Below are 13920 nucleotides of genomic sequence, written 5' to 3' on the forward strand. Positions count from 1 at the left end.
CAGAGTGTTAGACCACCTGGAACTGGAGTTACAGAGTTGTGAGGCACCATGTAGGTGATGGGAATCACAGCTGGGTAGAACAGCCAGTGCTCTTAACCACTAAGTCATCTGTCCAGCCCCGAGAACTGATTTTGACTGTATTCATCTTCATGAGACCCAATGTGATTTGTTTTCAACCTCCGTCATCATATCTCCTCGAGGTAGTAAGCTTTCTTGTGGGACTTTCTTTGGATTGCCAGCCCCCAGACAACAACAGGGAGACTTATTATTAATTATGGAAGCTTGGCTTTAGCTTAGGCTTTTTCCAACAATAATTAACTCATATTTTTTATCTACATTCTGCCATGTGGCTGTTACCTCTCCTCAGTACACATCGGAGTCTACTGGCAAAATCGGTGTACCTAGATTCCTCCTCCTCTTCCTCTCTCTCCCTGGAAATCCCACCTGTCCTCTCCTGCCTACTTATTGGCCATTCAGCTCTTTATTAAACCAATCACAGCAATTCATCCTCACACAGTGTACAAATATCCCACAACAACTCGATGCTCCAGACCTTTTAGATCTTGGAGCATTTGGGGTTTGGGATTGAGGATACCCAGACTGTATGTATTTATTTGCTTCCTTTTTAATTGTCTTCATCTGTCTCTGTACTACTATGTACTCTCCTTATTGGTTTTCTTTAGCACAGATCCTCAACACTTAGCCCAGGACTAGTCCAAAGCTGCCATATAAAACCTTGTTAAATCAATGAGTGAAAGAAGGAATGACATTAATTAATTTCTCTAAACCTTATCTGTAAATAAGAAAACCCTTAAAATAAGCAGGGTCAGAAACAAATTGAAGAGCATGCCAGTGTCCAGCCTCAAGCTATTGAAGAGTATACTGGTTATTCCAGGTAGATTTTAACCCATTAGTCACTGGAGAAACAGAGATCTGAGGGATTCTGGGGGGAACCTGAGGACATCAGAGAAGGATGCAGCAGGTCACCTACAGAGGCTAGAAGCAGCCTTCAACGGAAGTGTACTTCAATGGCTTCACAATTTGAGCTAAATGTCAGCCCCATCTGTATCGGGGGACAGATCTATGTAGCTGACTGAGAGAGATGCTGGAAGAGTTAACATACATCAGCTCCATGGCATGGGAGAGAAGCAGATCTAAGGGAAGGGATGCTCTGGGAACATACTCCACATTGCTGCTTGTCACCCCCTCCCTAACCTCAAGAGGGACAGACCAATATTCACCATTGCGTTAGTGACTTTGGTCATTTCTGTGGCAAAACCTCATGGCAATAAGGGAGGGAGGGAGGGTTCACTTTAGCTTCCTGTCTGAAGGACACAGTCCATCATGGGAGTGGTAGAAAAGCGTGATGACAGATGCCAGAGGCTGTTGGTCACATGGCATCTGTAGTCAGGAATCAGAGAGTGAACAGGAAGTGAGGCTGGACTACAAAGCCTCAAGACCTGCCCCTCAGCCCTCCACTTCCTCCAGTGAGGTTCCCCCTCCTAACAGTTGCACAACTTTCCAAACAGTACATCACCAAGTGTTCAAAAGCATAAGCCTGTGGGGGTACAATCCACATTTAAACCACAGACCAATCCGAGTGTGCAGAGAATGATGTCAGTGTGTGAAGAATGGTGAACACTGGGGACAGACAGAGCAGCATCGAGCATGACGTCGATGCGAAACGCTCTCTTGGAGATTTCAACTAAAGAGCATTGTGTAGTAACAATCCCTCCCCGGAAACCCGGACCAGCCATACAACTATCTCAAGACCCCAGGCCTTTCCTCCTCTCCATATTCTTGAAGCTCTCCAGCTGCATTCTTTACTCTTTCTTCTTGTCCCTGCGACCAAATATCTGTCAGAAACAGCCTAAGGGAGGAAGTGTTTATTTTGGCTCATGGTTTTAGTGAGTTTAGTTGGTCCTTGGTTACTTGGTCCCATGTAACACGGACTATTCTTCCCCTCTCCATAGACAGGAGACAGTGGATAAGACACAAGCTCCAAGAACATCCTCCATCTGTGACCCTCTTCCTCCAACAACTGTTACCTTTCCCCATCTTCCAGTAATGTTATCATGTTATAACTCTATCAAGGGACTGACATATTTGTTGTGTGAGAGCCCTAACAATCTAGTGATCGCTCTCTGTGTCTCTCTGTCTCTCTCTGTCTCTCTGTCTCTCTCTGTCTCTGTCTCTGTCTCTCTCTCTCTCTCTCTCTCTCTCTCACACACACACACACACACACACACACAAGTGTGGTCACTAATCTTCTGTGCAATTCTTCATACAGCCAACTTTACAGTGGGTATTAGTCATCACAGCAACACAAAAGCTCATTTAAAATTGAGACAGGCTCTGGAGCTGGGTAAGAACTTTTTGGTCTCAAGATTCCAGACCAGCTATGGGCAGGCTTCTGGAATCCGGCGCCTGTGGTGTGACACCTTGCACAGCCTTGGTGCAGTGGGAAGGGGCTTGGACCTGCCTAGGCTCAGTGTGCTGGGCTTTGCTGACTCCCCATGGGAGACCTCGATTTGGGGGATGTGGGGATGTGGGGTGGCTTGGGAAAGAGAGCTGGGGGTGGGAGGAGGGAGGACAGGGGTCTGTGGATAGCATGTGGAGTGAGTAGAAAATTTCTTAATAAAGAAAAATGAAAAAAAAAAGATTCCAGACCAAGACTCTTGAATATGCTTCTTTCTTGAACAATTCTTGGGACCCTGAGGACCAGCTATGGGGCTGGGGAAGCCTACCTTCTAGGTACCAGGAGGATAAATAGTACCCTCTACATTCTCTTCCGTGGGATTTACACAAAGGGAGGGATTACTATGACAGTAAAATATCCACCCTAGGACTCAAGGCTGAAGATGATGATGGGCCCCAGGATAGGTCATCTGGACCTTTGGTGCCCTAAGAGTCTGCACATTGGCTTTTCTTTATCCCTGACTGGCTCTTTCCTTTCTCTGATGTGCATTATGAGAAATGTCTACTGACAACCATTCCTCCACTCCAGAAGCAGCCAGAGTAGGCCAGAAGTCTTGGAGGCCTAGAGACAGAATACAACTAGTTGGCCCATCTTGGGTCAGATACCAACCTTGACCAATCATCTGCTGTCTGGGGTGAAGTGCATAATCACAGGTGTGTGTGTTTGCTCTTTCCCAACCCTGTAGAAGCAGGAAGGCCAAGGCCACTTCTAGAGATAGCAGACAGGCAGTAGACAGAGGTACCTTCTCCACGTGTCTTGCCCAATGTCACACAACAAGAAAAAGAACCACCAAGTGCAAATGACTCCATTGGTTTGATTTTCTTCATTTAATAGGTCGTCGTGTCCAAGTGGCACCAAAGCTAAAGCCCAAGGACTCTGAATCCAATAAGGGGTCAGAGAGCTGAAGACCGAGAGAGAACACCTCCAGCACTGGCTCCCTGCTGCAGTGTAAACTGGGAGGAAGCCGGGTGTTTAACAGAGGCTGGAATTGAGGGGGGGGCGGTGCGGTGCTGAGTTACAAAACAACTGGACAAATTAGTGAAGGAAGGAATGATCAGATGGATGAGTAAACAAACAACTGCACTTCCAAACCTATTCCAGAGCTTCATAAAAAGACCATAGCGAACATCATCACCATCACTATTATTATTGATCTTGGATATCTGTATTAGTCAAGCATGGCATTGCTGTGACTTCACATAGGACTCAAACAACTTAAGAGAAGAAAGGCTTATTAGTCCATGGGTTTAATCTATAGTTCTTGGCTCTACTGATCTGGGGCGTAATTGTAATACAGAATACCTCTATGGCAGCGAGGGGAAGAGACCAGTGACCAGGCTTAACCATCCCCCAGGGACCTACTTCATCTACACCCCACTTCCTAACGGTTCCCCTATTCCCCAAAATGATGTCACTATCCGACAGCCAAGTATTCTGTACCAAAGTTTATGTAATTATATGAACATAGAGCCTGGTGGATGACATTGACACTCTGTGTCCTCTTTATAAGTAGGGGACTCGAATCCAGATCAATTACAAAGAACCTCTGGGGACGTGTGAGCAAAAGGCCTAACCCAGAGGACCTGATGATCCGTCTTCCCAAGGGGCTCCAGCTAACAAGCCGTCATCCTCAGGAGAGTCACAGTGACCACACCTGCCCTCATTCCTGGGCTTTGATCTCGCATCTGACCTCCCTCTCACCCCTGCTCTCAACTGACAACTCCTGCTGGGTTGACCCCATCTCTGACCCCTGCCTGGCCTAGTTTTCAGCCTCACTGCTCCAAGCTGATCTCTCATCTCTTGACAGCTCTAGGCAGGACCAGATTCACACCAGCCACAAATATTAGTGTCAAAACACCATCCTTTCGTATGATGAAATGACAAGGGGAATATTCAGATTAATAGAACCCTGGCAATGGAATTCAAGCAACTTAAGCCAACCCTAGTCTGCTCCTGTCTGTGGGATGAAGACCAGTAACCTACAGAGAGCTTTTGGCACCATCTGGAGCCACATGAGTTCATTCACTGGACAAATAATTTGCATGTGTGTGTGGGAGGTGTGCATGTATGTGTGCATGTGTGTACAGGTGCAGATACATGTGAAAGCCATAAGTTGACATCAGTATCTTCTTCAATCACATTTCCACTTATCCTTTGAGACAGGGTCTCTTAGTGAACCTGGAACTCCCCATTAAAGCCAGGTTGGCTGGCCAGCAAGGCAATGGGGGTCCACCTGTCTCCATGTCCCTCCAGTGCTGGGTTACAAATGCATGGCCATGCTGGAGAGCCTTAGATCTTCATACTTACCCAGCAAGCACTTTAACCCCTGAGCTATCTCCCCAGCCCACTGAACAAATCGTTTTTCCAGGTACATTCCATGACAGTTTCTATATTAACACTGGGACCAAAAAAAAAAAAACCAAAGACCCAACAGATAAACAAGTTATTGTCTCTACCCATAGAGTTCCCTTGTGCCCAATTTAGCCCTTGTATACAGAGACAGTGTTTTTAGGATTAGGTGATTAATTGGGTAAAAGCAAAGGCAGGGTGGCAGATCACACTTAGAGCTGGCACGTTTCTAGCTTTGTGCATGTCTCCAAAGCCCTTCAGGTACTGGACCAGCTGATGGAGCTTGGGGAACTTGGGGAACAACACAGTTTTTAATAACTCCAATTTATCTAAGAACTAGATATTTGAGTCCAGGGTGATGGGTAGACTTCCTAGTAGGCATCAACGGGGCTTGGAATTAAGGTTTGGGATATTCTGCTCCTAGCCAGACTTAATGGGTGATCCTAGACAATCCATACCCACTCCCTGGACCAAATCTTCCCCGGGTTAAGTTTCCTCTCTGACCATTCAGCTCCTTGGCAGAGTTGGATGAGTGTTTGTGGAGTAAATAAACAAATCTCAGCTGGGAGGTGGTGGTGCACGCCTTTAACCCCAGCACTCAGAAGGCAGAGGCAGGCGGTCTCTGAGTTCAAGGTCAGCCTGGTCTACTGAGCGAGTTCTAGGATGTCCAGGACTACACACAGAAACCCTGTCTTGAAAAACCAAAACCAAAACAAAGCAGAGAAAAACAAAACAAAACTCTGCAATCCCTCCTGGGTCTGCTACATGAGTTTGGAGACGTTTATGGAGAAATAATGGAATTGGCCAAGGAGGAAAAAGTTGGTCCCATTTCTGAGGGACCCTGGTAATACTCCTTATTGCTACCACTGTGAAGACAGACTACCATCACCCCTTTCTTTCTCTTTATTCCTTTCCTTTCTTCGTTTTTTTTTTTTCATTTTCTCCAACTTATTCCAAACGTACTATGGTGAGTTTAACTGCATCTCCAAAACAAAACTACAGTCCAGTGCCTGTGACCAAGACTGTGTCTGGTCATCTAGTTACAACAGAGCTGCACTGTATTAAGGTGACTGGAGGAAAAATTAGGACACAGATACACAGAGAGAAGACAGAAACAGAAATGGCAGCGAAGCACCCATAGACCAGGGAATGTCAGGAACTGCTGGCAGGCACAGGAAACTAGAAGAGACGCAGGACAGATGTCCCACTGAGAATCCAGGTCTAAGACACTGTGATTTCAGATTGTAGGCTCCTGGATTGTCAGAGAACACACCTGTATCATTTAAACCACCCAATCTGTGGTATCTTATTACGGTTAGACGTTAAGGCTCCTGTGGAATCACCCTACTAATGTTTATTAACAGAGTCCCCAGAGGGCTCCAGGGGGCCCCTGACATCTCTCAGAATGTGTCCTGAAGATGAGTCATCTTTGGATCCATGGCAGACCTCTGAAACCTAGAAGCCAAGTCCCCCATAAAGAAAAGGGGAACCTTTCCACACGACTGTTTAGCAGGCAGGGTTTCAGAGGTGTGAAGTCTTCCTCCTGCGACAGCCCAAGGTAAGCAGTTTCCATCACTATCCAAGAATGTAGGCTCCAAACCAGTTCTCATCTCAAAGGGAATAAGAGTTTATTCTGGAACCAAATACAAGTGATCACGGTCAATGCACGTGGATTTGGGTTTCCCCAAATGCTATGTCCTGGTGTGGAAGTGGCTACATGAAATTTTATAGCTACAGAATGAAGACAGCCATAAATCAAAGTGTGTGCCAAACACACTGGGGGTAGGCTTGGGTGAGGGTGGGAGGTTACAGCAAATGTGAGAAATTCTGCTGTGGTTTCAGATGCTGTCTGATGACATGCTTAGCATTTGGACTAATGAAAGCTAGTGGTCTGCAATGGATACACTGTAAGGTTTTGATCATTACACACATATTAGATTAGACGCATGGCAGTGGGTAGCTTTCAAAGAGACAAAGTAACTAAAAATAGCTCAGGATAATTTGGCTGTGGTCTGCAACATGTTAACTTCCCCTGATCTCAAAGTTTAGTCATTTGACTTTGTAGACCCCTTAATACAAGTGAAGCACTTCCCTTTTTCCTTCCTCTTCTTCGTCCTTCTTCTTGGAACTTGAGTTCAGTAAGAATGTCACTCTCATTTCTTTCCAGTCACTCTGTAAACACCTATGTACATACAGAGTGTTTACTATGCTGAGCTCTGGTGGGACACTGGAGAGAGTGGACAGATGGGTGGAGGAGGGAATCACACACACACACACACACACACACACACACACACAAACACACACACACACACACACACACACACACACACACACGAGTTCTAACAGTCAGGCTGAAGTTGAAAGCCTGTGAGCAGCGTGATGAGTTCTTAGCATGAACTTGGGAATCTGATCATCTCAGCAGGACTCTAGCCCTGCCACAGACTCCCGTGGAGATCTTGGACAAGCTACTGCCTCTCAACCTAGTGTGAGGATTAAGAAAAATGATGTGCCGGGCGGTGGTGGCACATGCCTTTAATCCCAGCACTTGGGAGGCAGAGCCAGGAGAATCTCTGTGAGTTCGAGGCCAGCCTTGTCTACAGAGCGAGATCCAGGGCAGGCACCAAAACTACACTGAGAAACCCTGTCTCAAAAAACAAAAACAAACAAACAAACAAACAAATGAGAAAGGAAAAAAGAAAAATGATGTATATAACAGAAGGCCAAAGTAAGTCTTCCATCATATTTAGCTATTTTCATGACTGGAGAGCTAAGTAAAAATGGAGGATGACTTAGATTGAACAGAACCTCTGTCCTGTTCAGGCCTTCACCATCTCCTGCCAGACCCCCATCTGACTGAATGCTCAGAACAACTTGAGGAGGGAGTTGAAGTCCCCTCACAAATGAGGGCCCTGAGGCTCAGATAATGTAAAATCACTTGAGTTCACACTTAGAGCAAGGAGTGTGGTGGATCCAGGGTACAAACTGAAGCTCTCTAGAATAGTCTTCCTTTCCTGGACAACCTATATACCCAGCTTAGAAGGGACTGGGGTGGGGGAGGGGCAACATGAGTTGGAGAGAGGGTCGAAGGCACTCTGTTCAAGGCTGCAGGTACATCTACAGAATCTACTGGACTTAAGCGTTTTTTATGCTCGATTATCTAATACATCAGCAATGTTTGCCAGAGGGTGTCCTGCATATCTACCTCTTAGTAACTCATTTAATCCCAGCAAGAACCTGTGACAGCGACCACTTTGTCCCATTTTACAGATAAGGAAGTTGAGGTGCAAAGGAGTTAAGGAACTTCCCCACTGACACTTGGGTGGAGGGAGCAGGATTCATACCCAGTCCAGCCACTCCAGGGACTCGGCCATTAACCTCTGTTCTATGCTGTGTTGTCTTGGGGGAGGGGGGCTGGGGAGTTAGGGGTGACAGCCTGTGCACATAGTAGGAGGCGGAGGAGGATTAACACCTACAGCCACACTCCAGCCTTTGGTGCAATTGCTGCCATAAGAGCATGAGTAATTTGACCTTCTAGGGAGAATAGCAGGATGGAGGTTGTTTAGCCCTGGGGCTGTCTGAGTCGACACCATCTAGTCCCTAGCCCACTTCCTGAACACTCCTTGTGCCTGGGCTTTGAGACCCTTTGAGTACAAAGAGCTCATTTCCTGTGGCCAGGAAAGACGGCACTGGTTCCTGAGGACAGCTCATCTCCCTCATTACGGCGCTCATAAAACTGCTTCAAGGAGCCTGACTTATGGCTGCTCGGCTTGCCAAGCTCCTCTTTGACAAGGAGCCACTTCGGTAATTTGGTGCTAGGAGATGTGCAAGAGAAACCAGGTCCTTTGAGTCCAGGAATTATTTATGATCCAAAGAAGAGAGAATGTCATTCGGAGAGATAACAAGCCTCCACCAGCACAACAGGCTGTTTAATGTGCCACAGGGGATGACAGGCAGCTTCAGTGTCCCAGTGCCAGGAAAGGAGGAGAGATCTGAACACATGGGTTGTCTGTCCCATGGGAGATCCTGTGCCCGATGTAGAAATGACCGTAGCTATCACGGATGGAGTCTTACCCACTGGACCAGGTCTGTATTACATGTCATTATACATTAATTCTTTAATGCTTCCAACATTCCCATCCTGTCTTGTTAGTGAGGAAACTGAGCCACAGACAGGTTATATAGCTTGCTGTAGATCACACCGCCGATGAGTGGCCAAGCAGGATGTTGATTCAGGTAGGTCTGCCTCTATGTTTGTGCCCATAAGCACCACATAGTCACAGTTTACAAGGATTTGAACTTTAAGTCAATTTGGTGAGATGAAATGTTCATATGTTTTAAATGACCTTGAATAATCCCTTAAAGTGCCTAGACAGTTCATTTAAACCACAGGGTCTGATCTATTAATCCACACATGCTACATTCACATCAGTGAGCTACCATGCTAAACAAGTCCATATGGGAATGTTGGTGCTTTTAGGTGAATTATACGATCCACAGAGGTGAAGGCAGAGAGACAGGGTTCTAGAGTCCCCTACCAACTTGGTGACTCCAATATTTATCTTCTGTGACCTTAATACATGCCACTTGTCACAGAATATATTCCAATCTTGAGTGATTAGGGATGGCATTCTTATGTCTAAATCCAAATTAACTGAGCCTGGTACAATGAGATCCCATTATAATATAGCTTTGGAGCCAGATAAGCCAGGATTAGAATCTATTGTCTGAGGTACCGGAGGTATAAATGTGGACAATTTGCTTGCCCTTCCAAAAGTTCAGTGTCTGGATTTCTTGAAGTGGCTATAGCAATACCGCAATTTAGTTGTGTGTAAAATTTCCTATAGCTTGAGCATGCAGAGATCCAAATAATTAACTGTCACCTTCTAATTGTTCTTTGGCCCAGGGCAGGTCCCATCATCTCCAGGCTTCATTTCTGTCATCTGTAATGTGGGTATAAGGCTTCTGCCTCAGAATGTCACTGTAAGGCAGTGCAAAGGCGCTCTACAGGTGATGTGTGATGATTCTCTCAACTGTTTGTATACAAGTCTTTTTCTTGACTCTTTGGAATTGTGAGGGGAGAAAAACGCAGGAGGGCCCTGACCCTGAAGTTCTCATGTCTCCACTTTTTCTATGAAGTGTGGTTGTATGACTTTGGGTGAGTGGCTGAGCCTCTGTGAGCATAATAAGCTTGCCCCACTATCAAGTTAAGTTTATGATATGTACTTCCTGAGGTTACCCCGAGAGTCATCTGCAGAAAAGTGTTAGGCACGTGGTTTAAGTGCTCAGAGCGTTTCCGGAATCTGAATTTCCCTAGCGAGGTCAATTTGAGGTGCTCTCCATACACAGAGTAGGAAAAGTACGCAGTGGTCGCGGTGCCGAGCTCAGGTAGCTGAGATGCTCCCAGGGGACCACAAGGCTCCAGCGCCTCCCCCCTCCTTCGCCCGCCCCTCCGTTGCCATGGCCACCGGTTCAGGCCCGGAGCAGGACCAAGGCGTGTTCAGTGCAATCTCCGCCTTTCCAGAGTGGCCATTGGCTGGAGCAGCCACGTGACCCGCTCCGGTATGCTAATACATGGTAATCGCCCCCAGGCCCCTCCTCCGCGGGCCGCGGCGGGGCAGCCAGCAGGGTGCGCGGCGGAGAGCCGAGGGGGCGGGCTGAGGGGCGGCCCCGGGAGAGCGCGGCCAGGTGGAGGAGGAGCGCGGAGGCCACCGCAGGTAACGGGCGGGCGCGTGCGCGCTGGGGCCGGCTGGCGGCGGCGGGGCGGCGCGCGGGGGACACCCGGCGCGGCGCGGCGGGCTTAACCCTTTGGGCACCCAGCTGTCACGGGGCGGCGAGCGGGCCGGGCCGCGTGAGGCTGGGCAGCGCGGTGGACACCGGCTCACCGCGGACCCGGACCCGGCCGCCGTGAGGACCGCGGCGATCTCGCGGGCCCGGGGCTCGCGGGCGACTGGGAGAGAGCCGCTGAAGTCCCCGCAGTCGCGCGATCTCGGGGGCGCGTGGCCTCCTTACGTGGAGAGGCCCGCCCCCTGTGGCCCATGTCCTCGCGGGGACTGCGGGGGGGGGGGGGGGGACACCAGGGTCTGGCCTGCCCACTGCGCTGCCTGCTCTGCAGCGGCCTGACAGCCCAGCTACTAGCACTTTTGATCCCTAGTTAAGCCTGGTTGGGGTTGCTGGAGGACGAAGGCGAGGTCGAGCCAGTGTGTGTGTGGGGGGGGGGGGGGGGAGCAAACTGTGGCGGTGGTTGTTACTGGAAGGAGAAAACAAGAGCTATCTCGTTAAGCAAAAGCAGGTCCCAAGGTACAAGAAGGAGGGGTATCCAAGGCAGGCACCCCCCCCCCCAGTCCTGTTTTCTGACCTGACACCGGTAGGGAAAGATTCTTGCAGGACACCAGGGTTTGTTGTCATGTCCAGAGGAAGCTCCTGCTTGGCTTGAGTTTCTAGCAAATTTCTTACAATGCTAGGTTTAAATCAACTTCCTCCTCCCTCTCCGCTCCTAGGTCTGCTACAGAAATGTTGTCTTCTAATTACCCCCTCCCCCAATTCACTAAGACGGGTGGCCTCTTTAGGCTCATGGTGTAATTTAGCCTTGGCCACAATAGAAATGCTAGCGCGGAGATGTGCTGCTAATATCAAGGCGGCCCCGAGAGGTTTAGCGTGGAGGGGAAATGCTCGCGTCTCCAGGGTATGAAGAACAGCCTAATGTGCCGTTGTGGATGGAGCTTACTTTATGAGTCTCGAATCGTTTGTTCCCAACAAGGGGAAACGTGCTTCCAAGTGAAGAGCTGCAGCAACCAAACCGAGTTCTGCAAATGAAGTGCAAATTGTACTTGCAGGCTGCTCTTGGTGTATTTATCCACGCAAGGAGGAACACTTGGTATATGCCAGGCACTCTGTTGTGTCTAGAGGAGGCAACACTGAGGACCATAATTAGCCCTTGTCCTCAGAGAGGTGGTGGGAGAGACAAAATTGTTAGCCAAAGTGATAACAGAACACCAGATGGGGGAGCAAGAAGGAATCTGGTAAACGGGTCTAAGGTCAGAGAAGGCTTCCCAGAGAGCATACTTCAGCAAGGTGCTGAAGGGTGAATAGGAGTTTGTCACAAAGATTAGAAAGGACACCCAAACAAAGTTCAGTCAGTGCTCCCACTAAGGAAAATTGTATCTCACAGGAATAGCCCCCCCCTTTTTTTTTTATTTGGGAAGTGGCTTTATATTGCAATCATGTCTCCTTTCCTTTATCATGTAACTTTTTAGAAGCTGGCTTATACGTCTCATTGCTATCACAATTTTCCAGTGATATTTTCCCATATACTCCCCCCATGGGCTTTTTTGAGCCTCACTCTTGGCCTTTGTCACCCACGGCTTCCGAGGAAAGGTTCAACAAGTGGAAATGGAAAATGGTGGCCCTCAACAACCTCAGGGTAGAGAGCCTGAACCCTGGGCACAATGCTGGGCACTCAAGGCAGCATCGTAGGAGGGCAAACGTAAACCACATGCCAAAAAGTCACCGTCGGGGAAGCAATGGTGAGCCTCGAAACTGTGACTCCCAGAGAAGTAAGATCAGAAGCTAGAGAGTGAGTCAAGGAAGGATTCTAGCCAGGATGGTCGTACACTCCTGTAATCCCAGCACTTAAGCAACCGAGTGAGGCAGGAAGATCTCAAGTTCCAAGCCAGCCTGGGCTACATACAGAGTTCTAGGTCCGTCTAAACAACACAGTGAGTTCCAGGCAGATCGTAAATCGTGTAAACAGGCCGGAACCTGCTGTTAATGCTGCCAGCCATGAACAACAGCAGTGAGTCTGACAGCTTGGAACAGCTGTGCAGAACGGGACCGGCCCATCCCCTGCATAGACTGTTTCCTGTGCCACCTCCTTCCTGTTCTGTCTCCCTCCTTACTGCTATCCTTCCCTCCCCTTAGCGCCATTTCCACCTACGATTCACTTCTGTAGTTTCTTAAACTGAGAATTTTAACTATTGGAGCTGATTTCCAGAACTGCAGTCAGCTGACCAGCCTGTTTTTACTTCCTGGTCATTTGGAAGGAAAGCAAGGATGGGTGCAGAATGTTAAAGATGGATCTCATCCCCAGAATTCAATACATGTTTGAATCAGATAAAGACCCGTTAGCTTTACTTAACCCAAAATGTCTGTGTGTGTGTGTGGCGGGGGAGGGTATGCATGTACAATGCCTGTGTATATGTGATGTATGTGTGACGTGTGTGTATGTGTGTGCAGGCACGTACATGCCGCAGCATGTATGGAGGTCCGAGGACAACCTCAGCTGTCAGTCCTCACTTTCCGCCTCTTTGAGGGTCCGGCTGCTGCTGCTGCTGCTGCTGCTGCTGCTGCACCCTGTGGGCCAGGCTAGCTGACCTGTGAGCTGCTCCGGGTTCTCCTGTCTCCGTTTCCCACCCCGCCACAAAAGCACTGAGATTATGACACTCAGGTCCTCCCTCACATTGCATGGCAAATATTATACCCACTGAACCGTCTCCACATACACACACCCAAGCTTCTTTTGAGAATGAATCATACTAAGTCTTCGAAGTCAAAGGTTAAGCCAAGTAAAAGGAGGTGGCTCGGGTGGTCCCAGCTGTGCTCTGGCCTAGCAGATTCTGTCAGAGAGCAGGAGCTAGCCTTCCAGCAGCCTTCTCCGTCAACCTAGTGACCGAACACCTACTTGTGTGCAAACCCTGCACAGCATTTGTGCCTTGGAGGAGACAGGAAATGAGGGAGGTGGCGTGGGTTGGGGTATTCACAGTTTAGAAGGATCTGAATCCTATTTCTACTGTACTAGCCACATGGCTTAGGGTAAACTCCTTGACTTTGGCTTCTTCCTCTGTGTTAATGCCACTGGCTTCGTGTGTGTGTGTGTGTGTGTGTGTGTGTGTGTGTGTGTGTGTGTGTGAAGTAAACCGATCCCAAATGTAAGGCAGCAGTCGGCACCACTTTGAGCTGTAAAGTATTACACTGATTTAGAAAGGAAAATCATCCAGCACTGTGATCCCCAAGGAAGAGTTGTTCAGAATCACGGGAGAGCCGGGTGTGCCAGCACGTGCCTATAATCTCAGCATGTGGGAGGTAGAGGTAGG

At 48.4% G+C, this 13920-nt stretch overlaps 1 protein-coding gene across 1 annotated transcript in view; it reads left to right on the forward strand.

Annotated features, from left to right (window-relative positions):
• Positions 1 to 13071: 13071 nt before the first annotated feature.
• Phc2 (polyhomeotic homolog 2) overlaps positions 13072 to 13920 on the forward strand; it is a 71341-nt gene continuing 70492 nt past the window's right edge. The window contains exon 1 of the mRNA XM_059255885.1: positions 13072 to 13186. Coding sequence (XP_059111868.1) covers positions 13072 to 13186 — 115 coding nt within the window. The remainder of the gene's footprint in view (positions 13187 to 13920) is intronic.

This window comes from Peromyscus eremicus, chromosome 2 (assembly GCF_949786415.1).
Source record: "Peromyscus eremicus chromosome 2, PerEre_H2_v1, whole genome shotgun sequence".
Lineage (NCBI taxonomy): Eukaryota > Metazoa > Chordata > Mammalia > Rodentia > Cricetidae > Peromyscus > Peromyscus eremicus.